Consider the following 20,275-nt stretch of genomic DNA (forward strand, 5'->3'; position numbering starts at 1 on the left):
AATACACTCATAGCATAATATAATTTATTTCGTTCTAGATAGTCCCAATACGGACACATGATTGGAGACAGAGATAAACCAGGTAACAAAGTTTGTCACTCACCTGGTATAAACTCTGATTCCTCCCACAGGCTTTGGAAGTGCATTCTCATGAGCCAACTGAAGGGGGCAGCACAGGGGTGTTCCTCACCACCCAACAGTAAGTGATGTTGCACCAAGACCTCCTTGTCTGACCCACTAGAGGAAAATGGAAATAGAATTACACAACTATATATCAGTCAGGTATTTTATTTAGTTGATTTCTTAAATTGAGATCAAAAAGGTTATTGGAACTACTCATAGTGACATTTATACAGACAGATCTCAGCAAGTACAAAACAATTGCCCTTCGGGGACAATACCAATTTACTGAATTGGATACCTGGAGTTTAGTGGTGGTGTAAGGTCCAGAATCTGTCTGTCTGCCAGAATGTCCAACCAAAGCTGTATGAGGGCCTGACTGAGGCCAGCAGAGATCAGCAGGTCCAGGTTTGCATCCCTGTCCAGAACCTCCACCATATAGGCCAGGACTGGAGTCAAAGTGGACTGCAGACAGCGCCATAGGGTGTGTCTTACAGTGAAGGAATACACAGAGAGAACATATCAGACCCAGGAAGAAATACTAAGGAAAGCATCTTCTTATATCAACTATATATGAACAGCGCACATCAGACCCAGGAAGAAATACTAGAGTTGATATAGGAAGATACCTATCTTCTATTCAAGACAATTGTTATAGTTCATGGTCGGTCTAATAAGATGGTGTTGGTGTTCGACTACCATAGAGTTCTACTTTAAATTGTTCTACTTCTAAAGTGTTGTACCAGGTGTTCTACTACCTTAGAGTGCCCCCCTCCAGTAGAGCCTGGCGTTTCTTGGCTTCTCTGTTCACCCACTCCCCTGGGTTGTGAACCAGCTCCTCCCTCTGTACCAGGGTCCCTGCCAGTCTACCCAGCAACACGTTCTGGAAAAGAGCTGTAGGGCACATGAAAAACAGTATTACCTATGGGACAGATCGAAATTTACTGGGGGGGGGGGGTTCAAAGTAGAGAAGGGTTGTCAAACTTTTGGGGGGGCTTTGGGGAGAGTAGTGCATTTTTCCCCCTGGTTTACGTTCACTCTTCAGCTCGTATTTTCCTTATAAACAATGGCTTGATTTACTTTTGATATTACCCTAATAAAGTTAAGAAACGTTTGTGAAGGTTTGGTGTGGCTATTATTAAGCTTTAGTTACTGCAGGCCTATGATATGAAGGCAGTGCGCCCCGGCACTCCAACTGACTCCGACTTGAGGTGAGGAAGACTGTAACAATATAACGCTTATCTTTATACAAAATATACTGAACGAAAATTTTCGAAATACCCTCCTGAATGTCTATATCTGTATTGCAGACGCAGTAGCCTGCCACCGGCATATCTCTATCTCTCTGGGGTTAGGCCTAAAATTCTCTTCCATTATTTATTTATATATATACAGTTGAAGTCGGTAGTTTACATACACTTAGGTTGGAGTCATTAAAACTCGTTTTTCAACCACCCCACAAATTTCTTGTCAACAAACTATAGTTTTGGCAAGTCGGTTAGGACACATACTTTGTGCATGACACAAGTCATTTTTCCAACAATTGTTTACAGACAGATTATTTCACTTATAATTTACTGTATCACAATTCCAGTGGGTCAGAAGTTTACAAACACTAAGTTGACTGTGCCTTTAAACAGCTTGGAAAATTCCAGAAAATGATGTCATGGCTTTAGAAGCTATTGACATAATTTGTGTCAATTGGAGGTGTACTTGTGGATGTATTTCAAGGCCTACCTTCAAACTCAGTGCCTCTTTGCTTGATATCATGGGAAAATCAAAAGAAATCAGCCAAGACCTACAAAAAATTGTAGACCTCCGCAAGTCTGGTTCATCCTTGCGAGCAATTTCCAAACGCCTGAAAGTACCACGTTGATCTGTACAAACAATAGTATAAACACCATGGGACCACGCAGCCGTCATACCGCTCAGGAAGGAGACTCATTCTGTCTCCTAGAGATGAACGTACTTTGGTGCAAAAAGTGCAAATCAATCCCGGAACAACAGCAAAGGACCTTGTGAAGATGCTGGAGGAAACAGGTACAAAAGTATCTATATCCACAGTAAAATGAGTCCTATATCGACATAACCTGAAAGGCCGCTCAGCAAGGAAGAAGACCCTGCTCCAAAACCGCCATAAAAAAGCCGGACCACGGTTTGCAACTGCACATGGGGACAAAGATCGTACTTTTTGGAGAAATGTCCTCTGGTCTGATGAAACAAAAATAGAACTGTTTGGCCATAATGACCATCGTTATGTCTGGAGGAAAAAGGGGGATGCTTGTAAGCCCGAAGAACACCATTCCAACTGTGAAGCACGGGGGTGGCAGCATCATGTTGTGGGGGTGCTTTGCTGCAGGAGGGACTGGTGCACTTCACAAAATAGATGGCATCATGAGGACGGAAAATTATGTGGATATATTGAAGCAACATCTCAACACATCAGTCAGGAAGTTAAAGCTTGGTCGCAAATGGGTCTTCCAAATGGACAATGACCCCAAGCATCCAAAGTTGTGGCAAAATGGCTTAATAACCTCTACGGGCTAGGGGGCAGCATTGAGAATTTTGGAAAAAATATGTGCCCATTTTTAACTGCCTCCTACACCAACTCAGAAGCTAGAATATGCATATTATTGTTCAGGTTTGGATAGAAAACACGCTAAAGTTTCTAAAACTGTTTGAATGGTGTCTGTGAGTATAACAGAACTCCTATGGCAGGCAAAAACCTGAGAAGGTTTCATGCAGGAAGTACCCTGTCTGACAAGGTGTTGTTGTTCTTGCTTCTGTTTATTGAAGAGTCAGGATCTTAGCTGTAACGTGACAATTCCTAGGGCTCCAATAGGCTCTCAGAACCCGGGAAAAACCTGAACGATGACGAGGCAGCCTCAGGCTGAAACACATTATCTCCTTTTCCAAGTGTCGCATCAGAGGACCATTGAATTAGGCGCGTGCGCGATTCGCCCCCGTGGAGTATTTTCATTCGGCTGTTTAGCTAATTGCAGATTCCCGGTCGGAATATTATCGCTTTTCTACGAGATAAATTGCATAAAAATTGATTTTAAACAGCGGTTGACATGCTTCGAAGTACGGTAATGGAATATTTAGAATTTTTTTGTCACGTTCTGCGCCATGCGCACGACCGTGATTTAACATTCTGATAGTGTCTAGAACGCACGAACAAAACGCCGCTGTTTGGATATAACGATGGATTATTTGGGACCAAACCTACATTTGTTATTGAAGTAGAAGTCCTGGGAGTGCATTCTGACGAAGAACAGGAAAGGTAAGACCATTTTTCTTATAGGAAATATGATTTTGGTGAAGGCTAAACTGGTTGGGTGTCTAAATAGCTAGCCCGTGATGGCTGGGCTATGTACTTAGAATATTGCAAAATGTGCTTCATCCGAAAAGCTATTTTAAAATCGGACATATCGAGTGCATAGAGGAGTAATGTATCTATAATTCTTAAAATAATTGTTATGCTTTTTGTGAACGTTTATCGTGAGTAATTTAGCAAATTGTTAGTAAATTCCCCGGAAGTTTGCGGGGGTATGCTTTTTCTGAACATCACATGCTAATGTAAAAAGCTGTTTTTTTATATAAATATGAACTTGATTGAACAGACATGCATGTATTGTATAACATAATGTCCTAGGTGTGTCATCTGATGAAGATCATAAAAGGTTAGTGCTGCATTTAGCTGTGGTTTGGGTTTTTGTGACATTATATGCTAGCTTGAAAAATGGGTGTCTGATTATTTCTGGCTGGGCACTCTCCTGACATAATCTAATGTTTTGCTTTCGTTGTAAAGCCTTTTTGAAATCGGACAGTGTGGTTAGATTAACGAGAGTCTTGTCTTTAAATAGCTGTAAAATAGTCATATGTTTGAGAAATTGAAGTAATAGTATTTCAAACGTTTCAAAAATCGCGCCACTGGATTCAACTGGCTGTTACGTAGGTGGGACGAATTCGTCCCGCCGGTCCCATAGAGGTTAAGGACAACAAAGTCAAGGTATTGGAGTGGCCATCACAAAGGACTGACCTCAAACCTATAGACAATTTGTGGGCAGAACTAAAAAAGTGTGTGCAAGCAAGGAGGCCTACAAACCTGACTCAGTTTCACCAGCTCTGTCAGGAGGAATGGGACAAAATTCACCCAACATTATTGTGGGAAGCTTGTGGAAGGCTACCCAAAACAATTTAAAGGCTTAAGTTAAACAATCTAAATAATTTTTAATAGGATTAAATGTCAGGAATTGCAAAAAACGGAGTTAAAATGTAATTGGCTAAGGTGTATGTAAACTTCCGAATTCAACTGTATATACAGTGGGGCAAAAAAGTATTTAGTCAGCCACCAATTGTGCAAGTTCTCCCACTTAAAAAGATGAGAGAGGCCTGTAATTTTCATCATAGGTACACTTGACGTGTACCTATGATGAATTTTACAGGCCTCTCTCATTTTTTTAAGTGGGAGAACTTGCACAATTGGTGGCTGACTAAATACTTTTTTGCCCCACTGTAGTAGTGGTGTACGGATCACCCCGCACGGTTCGGCACGCATGTGAACCGCGGATCAATTGCAAAGTTTAACCATCATAGTGTGAAAGTTTTACTGCCACTGTTACTTTTTTAAAGTAATAATTCCTTAAATCTCGAAGCAGAGTTGCAATGAAAAGATAAAGACAAGACAGATGCGTGCTGTGTTTTACTCTGAAGCCTGAAGGTTTATTTTTATTTTTTTAAAGCAATTGTGTGTGTACTGTTCACGTGAACGGGGCATGTTGAATCCCAACGAATCAATCCTGGATGCTCGCATTGCAAAGAAGAAAAAAGAGCAGTGACAGCCATGGGTAGCGTAGACAGCCATGGGTAGACTCATGTATGGGAGCATTTTGGCTTCCCTGTCAAATACGATGATGGAAGAAGGGTGGTGGACAACACCATTACGGTGTGTAGGCATTGTGCCACAAGAAAGCCGTATGATCATGGAAATACATGTTTAAAGCGCCATCACCCTGGTGTGTCAGAGACGGGAGCCAACTCAGCCAAGCGACAACAACTTCTCACCGCGGCATTTAAGCAGCCCTTTGCTGCAGAATTAGACCGGGCTAAAACCATCACCAAATCTATTGGGATGTTTATCGATGAGGCCATACTCTGTTGCCCTCACCACAGACGGGTGGGCCGCCAAGGCAATGGAAAGTTACGTGACTGTGACTGGTCACTACCACAGAGGAGTGGGAGATGCAAAGTCCGGTGCTACAGACACACCCCCTCTATAAGATTCACAAAGGCACAAATCTGGCGCAGGTACTGCTAGGAGCAGTAGCAGAGTGGAAGCTAGAGAGGCCCAATAGCAATATCCCAATCACCACAGATAATGCCAAGTAAATGCAGTGATAGAAGCTGGACTGGGGCCACAGATAGCTTGCTTTGCACATGTGATCAATTTAGTATCCCAAAGGGGAATCTCAGTGAACCAGATGGACCGCCTCCTTGGGAAGATCAGGAAGGTGGTTGCCTTTTTCCACCGACGCACAACAGCAGCTCACGTGCTTAAGACCAAGCAAGAAATGCTACAGCTACCGACCCACAAGCTCATACATGATGTCACGACAAGTTAGCGCTCCAACATGTCATAAGTGGAGATCCATCTTGAGCAGCAGGCAGCTGTATACTCTGCACTGACAGACAAGACCCTGAAAAATAAAGACATTGTCACCTTGTCTGATGATGACTTGAAAGTGGCAGAGGAGGTCCTCCAGGTGCTCAAACCCGTCAAAACGGTTACAACCTTATTGAGCACTGAAACTGTCTGTGTCCATGATCTTACCTCTAAAAACAAGGATTCTACAATCCATGGCCCCAAGTGAGGAAGACCGCACCATCACTAATGTAAAGGACTACCTTCATATATCTACTGTACTGGATCCAAGGTTCAAGTCCCTGTCTCACCTAGACCCTGCCCTACGCCGGAGGACATACTGTGATCTCACCACTGACATTGTGGCCACTGAAGAGGTAGAAAAGAAATGAGTGAATGACTTAAATAATAAATATACTGCAGTCTAATCTTAGTCTATGTGTCACGTCCTGACCAGTAAAAGGGGTTATTTGTCATTGTAGTTTGGTCAGGGCGTGGCAGGGGGTGTTTGTTTTGTGTGTTTCGGGGTTTAGGTTCTATGTTATCTATTTCTATGTTTATATCTAGTTTTCTATTTCTATGTTGGGTTTTTTGCAATGACCTCCAATTAGAGCCAGCTGGTTGTCATTGTCTCTAATTGGAGGCCATATTTAGTTGTTTGTTTCACTTGTGTTTGGTGGGTGGTATTTTCTGTATAGCCTGGGAGCCTTATGGAACTGTTTTCGTCGTTTGTTTATTTTGTTTAAGTGTTTTTCTTTAAATAAATTAAGAAGATGAGCACTTTACCCGCTGCGCCTTGGTCCTATCCTTACGACGCCTATGACACTATGCTATTGCTATTAGAATTATCAATTTTTGAATTGGAATAATAATGGCTTTTATGAAATGTTATTGCCACAATTATAAACTCAGCAAAAAAAGAGGATCCGGAAAAAGGGATGTTTGTCTATCAAAGATAATTCGTAAAAATCCAAATAACTTCACAGATCTTCATTGTAAAGGGTTTAAACACTGTTTCTCATGCTTGTTCAATGAACCATAAACAATTAATGAACATGCACCTGTGGAACGGTCGTTAAGACACTAACAGCTTACAGACGGTAGGCAATTAAGGTCACATGAAAACTTAGGACACTAAAGAGGCTTTTCTACTGACTCTGAAAAACACAAAAAGAAAGATGCCCAGGGTCCCTGATCATCTGCGTGAACGTGCCTTAGGCATGCTGCAAGGAGGCATGAGGACTGCAGATGTGGCCAGGGCAATAAATTGCAATGTCTGTACTGTGAGACGCCTAAGACAGCGCTACAGGGAGACAGGACGGACAGCTGATCGTCCTCGCAGTGGCAGACCACGTGTAATAACACCTGCACAGGATCGGTACATTCGAACATCACGCCTGCAGGACAGGTACAGGATGGCAACAACAACTGCCCGAGTTACACCAGGAACGCACAATCCCTCCATCAGTGCTCAGACTGTCCACAATAGGCTGAGAGAGGCTGGACTGAGGGCTTGTAGGCCTGTTGTAAGGCAGGTCCTCACCAGACATCTCCGGCAACAACGTCGCCTATGGGCACAAACCCACGTCGCTGGACCAGACAGGACTCGCAAAAAGTGATCTTCACTGACGAGTAGCGGTTTTGTATCACCAGGGGTGATGGTCGGATTCACGTTTATCATCGAAGGAATGAGCGTTACACCGAGGCCTGTACTCTGGAGCGGGATCGATTTGGAGGTGGATGGTCTGTCATGATCTTCAACCTTGAAAAGTTCCTTGCTTTAAGTGTTCTTTAAGTAATAAATGGAAAGCAAAGTTATACTTGTCTCCCTTTTTTCTGATCTGAAAAATGATCCGATCCGTTATACCAGTCAAAAGTTTTTCTTTATTTTTTACTATTTTCTACATTGTAGAATAATAGTGAAGACATCAAAACAAAGGATGGCTACTTTGAAGAATCTCAAATATAAAATATCTTTTGATTTGTTTAACACTTTTTTGGTTACTACATGATTCCATATGTGTTATTTAATAGTTTGTTTTCACTATTCTACAATGTAGAAATAGTAAAAATAAAGAAAAACCCTTGAATGACTAGGTGTGTCCAAACTTTTGAATGGTACTATATATATAGGTGGACAATAATTGTTTTAGGAAAGTACCCTCCCAAAAAATAGGATGTAAAGTTTTGCATACGCTACACATAAAGACACATAAAGACTAGCAAGTGTGCTAGTCCAGTGTCACTTTGATTATGCCTGCACATCATGGATCACCAGCAGCCCCAAACATCTAAAGAATAACCTACCAACCAAACAAGCTTATAAGAATTGTACTTAAACTCCTCCCCTCATACTCTGTAGGTTGAGCATTTTTTTTGTCTCTATCTCTAATGTGTCTGTATTTATGTAATTGTATATGTATTCATGTAAATAATAGGGACCACAATGGAAATAAGTCCCCAAATGTATTGTGCAATCCCGGTCACTTCTTATCTTTGTGTATATATGTCTTGTTTTAACTCGCAAATAAAATCAATCAATCCAAAATGTGCAGCGGCCAATTGATGAATGGAAAGAGACATCTGTTACAAAACACCAACAAGTTGATTGAGATGCATTTTCTGTTTGTCAAGGTTGACAGTCTATTTATTGTGGTGTTGAAAACGCAAACCATGATATTGAAGTGCCCGAAGTTGGTATGCTTTGTTTATTGGTTGTGTGGTGCATTGGCACAGAAAACTGTTGGTGGAAAATTTGTTGCATATATTTAATATAATTATAAATATGACATCAAAATGTTGGAAATCTGATTTCCCCCTAGCTGATCAAGGTCTGCAGCCGGCTCTGATTGTAGTGTAATGAAACAGGCAGGGAGAGTTAGCTCGTCAGTTGTGGTCGGCGAACCCTCAACCTTACCTTCTGGCCCGTAGCCCTGCATGGCATCGACTGTGCCCCCCCCCAGTAAATTTCGATCTGTCCCTAACCTTTCACTTCACTGTAGTACAGTATATGCAGTACACTCAGACAGTTTTCCACTGTGTTTGTATACTTTAGTAACATGATGGTTGTATGTGAGAATCACATCAAAAACAGCAATAAAGAGCAATGAAGTTCAAGAGCATTAATATAATGTCAAGGACTGTCTATTTACCTCCCATCTCTCCGTGGTTCTCTCCAAGAAGCCCCAGCAGTATGTTCATGCGCTGCATGCTCCTGGAAGTTATGTCACTGGGGTCTCTCAGCAAACCCACTGCTTTCTGAATGCAGGACCTCACCAGGGATAAACTGTGCAGGTGTGCCGTCTCTGCTCGGGCATTAACAGACTCACAGGTCTCTATATCTGACTGTGCAGGTGGGACAAGCTTGCTGATTGGTATTCCGCAGAAAACCGACAAGTTCAAGCTCATGTCTTCTGTGTCCCTGAGGTCATCAATGTGCACTGAAAGCCAGACACCTGGAAACAAAACAAACCATAAACACACAAATATGAATTAATGGATATATGCAATAGTCAACAGCACATCACTGTACATTAGCCTTGCCAGACTGGAAACTGTAACTCACCTCCTTGGAAGCCAATGTACTGAGATCCTCCACTCTGAATGCGGGACAGCTTGGTGATGAAGACCACATAACAGGACTGATCTGACTCCAGCGTTATCAGGTAGTTCAGAGTGCAGTATCTGGACACACACAGTGTGATAAGGTTAGTTTCACTGAGGGATTGCAACAACTCTATCTCTTCAGCACTGGATTGACCCACTATTTTTAACCACATAGATTAAGTTTTAAACAAATATTATAATTTGACAATTTTGTTTAAAGGACCAACAGTATATTAAATATGTTTGCATTGTAATTTCAGAGAATGTCCATAATGTCTACATTAATAGTGGAATGATAGTGTTAAAAAACCCAAAACAAATGCCCCAAAAATGATTTGGCCCACACAAAATTGCATTCTAATGGTGCAGCCTTCTTATTGGACCGTCTCTTGTTGTCAAGTTGACTGGGGCCAGCAAAGGGCAAGCATCCAAGAGTTGTGTTGAAGGCAGGCTCAAACAAAATCAGATACAAAAAAAAAGTACTTTGCTGATGCTATCAGCTCGTCGCTACAGTGAGAGTCCTCTATGTCCATCTGAACGACCAGAATACGGATGGACGGACCAGCATCTTGTAGGAAGGCGCTAAAGCAGTCAAGGAGAGAGAATGTGAGAGTGATGAAAACAGCTAGAGAGAAAAACCTAAGTGTATAACTTGTGGTGTTAAGATATAGGGGTGTTGTACCGTATCTTGCTGCAGAAGGAGACCTCTGTGTCAAATTGGTGAAGAGACAGCAGGAGGAAAGTTTGGGTGTGCAGGCCCAGAGCGTGAGCCAACCCTCGCACGTCAGATTTGGTGAGCAAACTGGAGAATGTGGTGACCTTACAAAATGGAAGAATAAACAGTGTTGGTGAAGTAAACTGGTACTATAAACTGTACTGGTATTATTTGGGTTCATATGTTTACAACAAATTTTATGTTACTCTACTTACTTCAATAAACTTGCTGGAGTTCTCTGACGACAAGTGGCTCTTCATGAAGTCCCTTAGTGAGTGATTATGCTGATGATGAAAGTACATCTTCTGAAGTCTTTCTTTCTCCTGATTTCCGAGGTCTGTATACTTCAGTCTTAGCACTGAGTCAGGTGTGGCACAATTCAACAGGAAACCCTTGGCTGATTCAAAGACCTTCTCTTCCTCATCTGTCCCATTAGACTGACTGTTTTCTGTCTCCACATAATCTTTGTCCGCATCCATTGCCATGTAATCATCATCTACTTCGCTATTGGTAGGTGTGCATGCCGGTTCTCCATCTTGATCATCTACCACCTCCATGAGAACATCATCCTCAGCCTCATCCATTGAAATGTTCTTCTTCTCTTCATCATCAGCATCCATATCCATAACACAAGGATCAGCCCCTTCTTTCTGTCTGTGCTCACCCGTCTCATTTGCTTCCACGTCCCCCAGAGGCTCATCTCCTTCATCCTTGTGTTGCTGATCCACAGCCTGATCCCTCTGATGCTCCCTACTCTCCAGGGCCTGCAAGAGAGCACTGGCACAGGCATCCCCATGGAAACCAACAAAAACATCAGACAGTTGGAAATCTTCTGACACCACAGTGCCAGAGAAGTCTTGCACCCACTCTTTGAGTTTGGCCAGAACCTTGTGCTGCCAGGGAGTCAGGTCTGTGCTTCTGTCCACCCTGTGTTTTTCCAGCCTGTTGATGAGTGGCACTGGGAATTGTGTGTAGACCTTCATCTGGTCCTCTATCACCACCAGCCTGAAGTCCCTGTGGACACGACACTTTACCCTGTGGGACCCCAGCCCCAGATCCACATACTGCTGCCCACTCAGGTAGACATAGTACTGGTTCAAGGCATCGTACAGGCTCTCATAGAGGTTCTGTAGGTTCAGAAGGATGACAGTACGGCCTGTTTCCATGCAGGTCTTCACCCGGTTCACATTTCGGCATATCTGGGCATATTCCTGATCCTTGGGAAAGCCTGAGCCAAACACAATCTCAGGGGATGCATAGTCTGCCTTGGCAAAGACTTGCTGCTGAAGGATATGGAGGGCTGCATTGTTGGTGGTTAGAAGAAGGAGGTAGCGGCTTTCTTGGTTGTTGTCTCGGGCAAGATTTTGTTCAACCATTTGCAGAGTGCTTGGTCTGGGAACTTCTCTGAGGTTCTGGGAGACATCTTGGAAGAAAATGACAGGATCAAAGTCTTCAGGTTGTCCACTGAAGTTACGCAAGATGGCTTCTGCCAACTCTCTGTCGTTTGGTTCTTTTTTTGAACATTTGACTGTGGCAAAAAGCATTTTCACCAGACTGTAATAGTCTCTGAGACCAAAGAACTGGTTCTTCGCTGTCTCTTTACAAATATTCAAAAAGGCCTTCGCTAACAGCGGAAAGAGGTGTTTGATTTTCAGAAGAATTGGGTTGGAGGATGAGCAGATCCCTTTGGCTGTTTCCACCAGCTCATCCTCACTCGGATCCCACCGAGACACAAAGATCCCCCTGTTCATCTTTGCCGGGTCCAGAGCCCAGTTTGAGATCCCAACAAACCCAACCTTCATGTACGGGTCTGGCCTGTCATTGTCAATGCAGCCATCCTCCAAGAGGGGATGAAGGGTCTTCAAGGGCATCTGTGGGGAGTCTTCTGCTAACCCAATCTCATCCAGCACCACCACTGACACATACTCATCCATGTTTTTGTCTTTCTGGAATCGGGCACAGTTCCTGAAAGTTCCGATGATGCCCTCAGGGCTGGAGTGAGGACTGCACTGGAAGGAGACCATGTGCACCTGCTTGAGCTTCTGGAAGAGGCTACAGTGGGACGCTTGGCCCTGCATGGCGTCCGCAACTACAGTCTTGGCCAGGGACTTAGAGCTCCCTGGTTTGCCAACCAGAAAGAGTGGAATCCTGAGCTCAATGCAGACCACCATGAGGAACACGTTCTCTTTGAGCGCTATGTTCTTGGCCACTGTCTCCCTTGTCTCTATGTTCTCGAGGAAGAAGTCTTGACATGACGAAATCACCTGCTGCAGTGATTCTGGGGTGTTCAGCGGTTCTGGGAAGTGTTGACTGATAGCTGATAAGTACTGCTTCTTTGAAACCAGAGATGGGTAGTAGCACACTCCCACTGCAAGTGCCAGGCACTTCAAAGTCCTCTGAACGCTGGAATCATTGGAATCAGGGAACAGGTCGTTGCTATGGTGGTAAAACCATACTAGCACCTTTATGGACCTCTCCACGTCTCTCAGACTCACAAAACTGCACTCGTTCTTTCGATTACGCATGTAACTTTGAGAGGCTGCCAACACACCTGATATTACATTGTCACACACCACAGGCAAATCATGATCCTTGGCTTGCTTCTGGACAATCTGTCTGATGTAGGAGAGCTCAGTGGAATTGCTCAACTGGCCAAAGTCCCAGACCAAAGGAGCCATGCTAGGAGGCAGTGGATGGACCCGGTACACTAGCTGCCTCAAAGGGACTTTGCCAAGACAGTCTTCTGTTTCTCCTGCCTTCACTCTGTATCCCAACCCAGCACGTTCCAAGCGTTCCACCATTTCAGGAGAGTGCCTCCGATAAGGGTTGCAGGCAGCGATTATCTTCAGGCCAGTGTTCGCCTTCAGGGGCTGTCCTTGCACAGTTCTGTCACACAGAACTTCTTTTATAGCAAAGATGGATTCCGTGGTGTTGGCTTCATCGAAAAACAAAACAGTGTCCAGTTTGTGTGTTTTCAGGTTGATATCTGCCTGTCTCTCTGCCTCCCTCACCTTTCTGTAGATCATCTCAGCTGTAGTTCCTCCATGCACTTTTACCAGCTTCATATTTTCTACCTCTCTGTCTTCCCTCTGGAGATCACAGAGGAAACGGACCAATCGGGTCTTCCCACAGCCAGTCTCTCCCATGATGATAACGGGGATTCCACAACGGAACCTCATGTGAATGGCTAGCATCTTCATCACGTTATCAGCAGTGAGCTCATAGGTCGGGTCTGGATCAAATGTCCCCTTCATCATCCCTTTCTTGGCACCAACAACACGTGAAATCCTCTTGATCTTTTCTGCTCTGGGCAAACCATCAAAGTCTTCAGTGAGCGAGATCCCTTGCCGTTGAAGGCCCTGTAGAAGTTCATGAGTCATCACATCTCCCATCAACACTGCATGGCTCTGAGGATCAACTGCATTGAGAGTGTTTCCGCCAGGACTTCTCACCACATGAAAGCCCAGGAATGACATCGAGAAGTGGTCCGCATTGAAGAAAATGTATGGATGAGACTCCCGTTCCCAACGCTTACGAATGGTCAAACGGGCCAGAAGGTCATCTCCTTGGTTGTCATCAAGAAGCAGAGAGGGACTCTGGTCAGAAGTGTCCATAGACGGTGAAGCAAAATCCCGTGCCATCCGGATCATGAATTTCACGATGAAGCCCTTGAAACCCCGCAGGTGTTCACCAAGGAAGTCTGGGTCACAGAAAACTGACTTCTCACAGTCTTTCAACTGCAAATTTAGGAACCAGGTGAAGTTTTTGAGCTCAGCCCATGACGGATCTTTCAATCCACAGTTTGCCAGAAGGTGATGTAGACAGTCAATAGGATCCCCCTCTCTGGATCCTTCCCGGTGATAAAATGGATCCAGGTTCTCATTTCTGTTGAATCGTTTCAGGAACTGATAAGGCCTCTGAATCCCTCCACTGGCAAACTCCTGCTCATCCATCAGAGGGTCCAAGGTTCTCCGGTTCGTCAACAACAACTTCTTCACCTCCTTCGGTGGTCTGCATTGGATGGTAGGTAGAATGTCAAGAAGTCCAACTCTCATCTATAGAAAAAACAAGATCACATTACATATGTGAAGGATAGAAACAGATGAGACCCACGGAAATCATATTCCAAAAGAGGTCTGGGTAGTATTAATAGCAGTAGTCGTGAGTCCTACCTCCTTAGTGTGTGGTTGGTTCTGAAGGGTTGGGTATGGTCTCAGAACCTCAACTGCTATCAGATGAGCTACATTTCTTCTCCAAAGCATTCCCTTGTTGTCACACAAACATCCCAGAACCAGTAAGTGGAACAGGAACTCTTCTAGACCGGCATTAACCTGAAATTCAACAGAATCGGCTTCATTGATTCTCTGCAAAGTATTACGATGATTTTATGTGCACAAATAGTGACAGTTTGATGCATCCTTATACACGATCATTACATAGAAAAGAGACCTCCACCTGTAGACCTACCGCAGCAGTGTCAATGTGAAGCATCACAAGGTCCTGCTCTCTCAACAGTGCCAGTCTCTCTGACAGGGTCTGTATGAATGAGTCTAGATCAACCCGTGGCTCTATCAGTCTGATCCTAACATGCTGGGCCTTGGTGGAAGTCTGCGGGAACTTCTCAAACAGTCGGTCCACATAAAGGGATTTCCCTATTGCAAAAAATAACAGAACACTATATAGTATAAGGTAAATATTTTTATAAAACAAGTACATTCTTGTAACAGATATTACAATAATTTTCCTTACCAACTGCAGGGCGAGTGGACGAGACAACCCAAACGGACAGTTTGTCTGGATAGATGAGTGAGTCAGAGCTGTGTTGGAACGGAACAGTAAAGTGGTGACGGAGATATCTTCTGGCATTCTCTGCCGTGATGCCCACTCCTGCCTGTACTTTGTGGTTGCTGAAGAAAGAGGGCACGTATCTGTGCTGGTGCATCACTGGGCTGGTCATCACCAGGCGGTAATGGGGGCCAGCATTTCTCTCCAGGTCCTCGAATAGCTCCCCAACGGCCACACTGACGTCGTACCCCAGCAGGCCTGGGTTGACCAGGGTGTAGATCTTCTGCTGGCTCCCTACGGCACCATCGCCCCGGCCCAGGGCTCGACTGAGGAAGATCTCCACCTGTTCCTCTGTGGTGTCCTCTCTGCAGACCAGAACTTCATCAGTGGACGGCAGAGGCTGCTCTGGGCTCTCCATGTAGAAGGACAGAGTGGTGCTCAGGACCTCTGTGGCTGGGCAGAGGACGAGGTTGGGCTTCCCTTCTTGGAGTGCAGGAGGCAGCTTCCTCTTGACATCCTGTTGGTTCATTTCTGAGAGACAGGAGAGGAAGCGAGCCAGAGTAGCGATGTCTACATGCTGTATGAGGTACTTTGGCATGTCCTCTTTAAATCGCCTCCACAGGTCCTCCAGACCTTCCTCAGCCTCCTCCTCCATTGCATCACTCTGGGCCATAGATGAGAGTTCTTTTACCTCCTCATCTTCCTCAGTATCTGAGAACTCAATCATATCCCCCACTTCTTCAACATTGCTCTCGATATTTTCGTCATTGTACCCCCATCTTTTGTCAATGTTGTGTCCAATTGATCTAAAGGCCATATAACGTCCAGAATCATCTTCATCATCCTCTTCCCACACTGCTGGATTGCCAGACAGTGTCCCTGACAACACCTCTGTTACCGTGGCGAAGGCCTCTCTGACATCATTCAGCGTGCACCCAGCCTTAATGGGAGACAGCAGGTGCCACACCTGTTGAGGAACACAGGCCCGCCTCTTACACACGCTGTAGATCCACCTGCACAGGTAAACCACCTGCTCAGATGTGTAGTGGTTCAGCGTGTGGAATTGGGAACGTTTCTCCCTGATGAAAGCACACCATTCTTTATGGCAGGTCTCCATGGAGCGACACAGGGACTGGAGCTGTTCTGTCACCTCCCCATTGTACACCATCTCTTTACACCGCAGGGAGGAGAACGTGACCTGGATGCATGGCTGCTTCTCCTGCCTACACTGTACCTGGGCTCGACACTCCCGGAAAAGCATGTTGCCAGTAGACTGCATTTGGAGGAGGATGCAGCCCAGTCTCTGAACTCCCTCAAACACCTAGCGACAGGGAGTTTAAATATTTCATTAACTTTTCAGACCAGAAAACAAATCCGTCATGTTGCTATTGTTATGTTCTTGTTGTGATACAGTAGGGCTGAATGGTAAAGGCATCATTGAAATCAACTGACCTGGGTGAACCTGTTGACATGCTCCTTGCCATGCTCTCCTTTGGATGACATGAGCATCAGCTTATTCTGCAGCTCCAGTAGCTCCTCCAGGTTATAACTCTTCACCTCATGGTCCTTCCTCACTCTGACCACCAGGAGGCTCTGCAAACATCTCTACAAACATGAAGAAGAAGACGTGTATTTCATGGTTCCTTGTTGATTGATGTCAGATCTGTGCTCATTTGAGACATTCCACTCACCCTGTCTGTGTGTGTCTCAGACCAGCCCATGTGGTACACTCCCTGTGCATTAATCGCTGAGGCCAGGGAGAGAGAGGACTGCTCCACAGACCCATGGGTCTCCCTCAGTCCCTTCAGCCAGCCCAGCAAACGATTAGAGTCCCTCTAGAATACACATACCGGTATATCAGTGTGAACATGGTATGGTTACTATACACACCCAAGGATTACAGAACAGTCACCTTAGGTCTCCCCAAAAACAGGACAAAGTACCTTTAATATTAAATTCAAAGAATGGAAAGAAAGTAATCACCAATTTGGCAGGGAGTTTCTTGTCTCTTTGTAGGGTGTCCCACACCTGTCTAGCAGAGATCATGAACTCCTCAAACCCAGCCCTGGGGGAGAGAGAGTAGAGCAAGGGACTGTAGCCCATCACCGCATCATGGAAACAGGCCACTTGGTCGATCTCTGTGTCATTCTCTCCAGCCGAGATGGAGGCCAGGTCCACAAACACTTTCACGTCACTCATATCTGTTCAATGAAAATAAACAGTAAAAGAAGAGACTTTCAACTTAGATTAAGTCCCCTTTGAATGCCAATCTCAACCATAATTGCTGAATGGCCAACCATAATGGCTGAAATGGACAGTGGTGTTGGATAATGGTGCTCGACAGTGGTGTTGGACCGTGGTGTTGGACCGTGTTGTTGGACAACAGTGTTGGCCAGTGTCTTACTACGGAGTTGGTCCTGGACCCAGCTGACCAGAGTATGGCTGTCTAGGAACACCTCTAGACATGCAGTGTGCTGTGGGGTGACCATGGACAGCTGCTGCTTGGCACGGATGAGGTCATCACTGAGCGACCCCAGGACCCTCCTCTTGAACGAGTCATCCTCCTGTATGTTACATGACACAATTAATTACAAAGTATAGAACTGTTATAGAATAGAGAAGGTAATGTAGTATACACCTTCTGGCAGAAATTGCAATCATAAACATTAACAACACTATTTCATATTAACAACACCATTATGAAACCTCTATGATAAAGAGACTGCTTTATTACCAGTTGGGTGAGACTGTGGATCTCACGGAAGTCTCCTCTAAGATCCATCCTCTTAGCGATCCTCAGGACTGCACTGGCCGAGGCTACTGCCTGATGGACCTGACGATACTCCTGGATCTGGCCCAGCCTGACCTCCACCCAGCCTTGTTCCAGTTCCTGGTACCCCTGCAGCCTCCCAGACATCAGCCCCAGCTCCCTCCTCATCTGAAACCCGTCTCCCTGGTCCCCTGATGCGTTCAGTGCCTGGTCGATCTCCTCAAAGGTGGCAAGCGACCTAGCGATCCTAAGGCCTAGCTGACAGAAGCCACTCAACCGGGGTTTCCAGATTATGTCGCAGACCTGTGTTAGGGTCATTGGTACAGGGATAGGTCTAGTAAGGTCTTCATTGGCTACCTCTAAAGACCCATCCACCCAGGAGCGAAGCAGCAGGTTACTGTCACCCAGCTCGTGCATCTCCCTGGCCATCTCCAGAACCCCTTGGTTAGCGCTATACCACAGAACCAGCCCTGGGGATGTCTGCTGCTCATCCCCCTTCTTCATACAGCAGGGCTGGACAACCACCAGCCTGTTCAGGCTCACTGCTTGGAGGTCAGCTCTGTGTTGGTCTTCCAGAGTGGAGATCTCTGGAGCTGGTGAAAAGAGATAAACATGTTGAATCATACTGTACTACATCCATAGCTGAGAGAATACCTTAGCCAACCATTCTCACTCTGATTACTTTTTTCTTTTGAGATGACTTACTGCATCTCTGTGACTTTGCATCTGTACAATATCTTATTACATTCTATTGCTGAGACATTCAGTTTCTCACCTGTGATGTTCTCTGAGACCTTGCCCATCATCTTGATGAGTGTGTCTACGTGCTTGCGTTGCTGGTAGAAGGCCTGGAGGTCTTTCTCTCTTTGAGCCAGGATCACCTCAGCATCAGCAGGAACATTCTCCAGCTTAGCACTTATCTTATCTGTGGAAGACCAGACCAGCTGTCACGCACTGATCTGTTTCACCTGTCCTTGTGCTTGTCTTCACCCCCCTCTGTTGCCCATCTTCCCCATTATCCCCTAGGTACTTATACCTGTGTTTTCTGTCTGTCTGTTCCAGTTCGTTTTGTTTGTTCACACCTACAAGCGTTTTCCCCTTGCTCCTGTCTTTGCTATAGTCCCTGTTTTCTAGTTTCCCGGTTTTGACCATTCCTGACCCTTACTGCCGTCCTGTACCTTTGCCCCACTACTTTGGATTACCGACCTCTGCCTGACCATGAGCCCACCTGCTGTCCTGTACCCTATGGATTATTGACCCCTGCCTGCCTTGACCTGTCGTTTGTCTGCCCCTGTTCAAGGAATAAACTTTCATTTTCTTCAACACTGTCTGTCATACCTTAAAATGTGATAGTACGAACTGGCCATGACTGACCCAGCAAACTTGGACCAGCTCCGCAATGCCATCTCCTCCCAAGGAGCTGCCATTTGTAGGCACAAGGAGTTGCTTCGCGGTCTGATGGAAGGGTTCCAGGCCAGGGCCGAACATCACGACCTAGCATTGGACGCTTTGCGGGAGAAATTCCGTGGGTTGTCTACTAGGCAGCCTACCACGACGGTAACGGTAAGTGTTTCTCACTCAGTGTTCCCTCGTCATGGAGCTGCAGCCTTCCTCCTTCCCCTCTGACCGCTCTAAGATAGCGTACCTCATCACGCTGATGTCTGGGAGGACCCTCGCCTGGGCTACGGCCGTTTGGGAACAACAGTCAGCCGTATCCTTCAGTCTGGAGGAATTTTTGGCGGAGGTGAAAAATGTTTGAGGCTCCGGTGATCGGGAGAGATGCTGCCCGGATGCTTCGGCAGGACTCCCTCAGTCTGGCAGACTATGAGGTGGATTTCCGCACACCAGCAGCGGAGGGTGCCTGGAACCCGGAAGCGCTGTTCTACACATTCCTGCACGGATTATCGGAGGAAGTAAAGGAGGAAGTAAAGGACAGGGAACTAATGATGGATCTCGACTCACTCATCGCTTTAACCATCCGGATCGATGGTCGGCTACGAGAAGAGGTCTGATTGCGGTCCCAATCGCTCACTCAAGGACCCCACCTAGCATCTGATGAACTCCGGAAGTCCCCAGCGTCTAAGACCCCAAGAGGATCCGAGCTTACCCGAGTTCCTCCAAAAGCTTCCAAAGGCTGCCGATTCACCTTTTCCTGAGCCGATGCAGCCTTGGCAGGGCTAGGCTGTCTCCAGCCGAACGCGTACGCAGACTTGACACCCAGAGTTGTCTGTATTGCGGTACTTCCGGCCATTTTGTGTCTACCTGTCCCTTCAAGACATCTAGCTCATTTGTAGGAATGAGTACTCTGGTGAGTCTTAAAGATAATTTTGTTTCTCCCTTTACTCGCCCCCCTCTCCATGCCACCCTGCTGTGGGGCGACCAGTCCAAGTCTCTCCAGATACTCATCGACTCGGGGGCCGATATGAGTCTTAAGGACGTTACCCTGGCGTCCGAGCTGGGCATCCCCACTCAACCCCTCTCCATTCCCATGGATGTTAGAGCGCTGGACGGGCTCTCTATAGGCCGGGTCACCCACCATACCACCCCCATCAACCTACGAGTGGCGGGGAACCACAGCGAGATCCAATTCCTGCTAATTGAGTCTTCGCAGATTCTCGTGGTATTGGCTCTTGGC

General features: G+C 45.7%; 1 protein-coding gene across 2 annotated transcripts in view; it reads right to left on the reverse strand.

Annotated features, from left to right (window-relative positions):
• rnf213b (ring finger protein 213b) overlaps positions 1–20,275 on the reverse strand; it is a 71,245-nt gene that overhangs the window by 39,509 nt on the left and 11,461 nt on the right. For both annotated transcript variants that reach the window (XM_029699024.1, XM_029699025.1), the window contains exons 17-33: positions 18,416–18,565; positions 17,605–18,233; positions 17,275–17,434; positions 16,854–17,071; positions 16,562–16,705; positions 16,323–16,475; positions 14,835–16,191; positions 14,553–14,737; positions 14,258–14,416; positions 10,301–14,140; positions 10,053–10,189; positions 9,854–9,952; positions 9,330–9,448; positions 8,917–9,219; positions 879–1,014; positions 422–610; positions 104–237 (exon numbers count right to left, since the gene is read on the reverse strand). In XM_029699024.1, coding sequence (XP_029554884.1) covers positions 104–237; positions 422–610; positions 879–1,014; positions 8,917–9,219; positions 9,330–9,448; positions 9,854–9,952; positions 10,053–10,189; positions 10,301–14,140; positions 14,258–14,416; positions 14,553–14,737; positions 14,835–16,191; positions 16,323–16,475; positions 16,562–16,705; positions 16,854–17,071; positions 17,275–17,434; positions 17,605–18,233; positions 18,416–18,565 — 8,112 coding nt within the window. The remainder of the gene's footprint in view (positions 1–103; positions 238–421; positions 611–878; positions 1,015–8,916; positions 9,220–9,329; positions 9,449–9,853; positions 9,953–10,052; positions 10,190–10,300; positions 14,141–14,257; positions 14,417–14,552; positions 14,738–14,834; positions 16,192–16,322; positions 16,476–16,561; positions 16,706–16,853; positions 17,072–17,274; positions 17,435–17,604; positions 18,234–18,415; positions 18,566–20,275) is intronic.

Source organism: Salmo trutta, chromosome 18 (genome assembly GCF_901001165.1).
Source record: "Salmo trutta chromosome 18, fSalTru1.1, whole genome shotgun sequence".
Lineage (NCBI taxonomy): Eukaryota > Metazoa > Chordata > Actinopteri > Salmoniformes > Salmonidae > Salmo > Salmo trutta.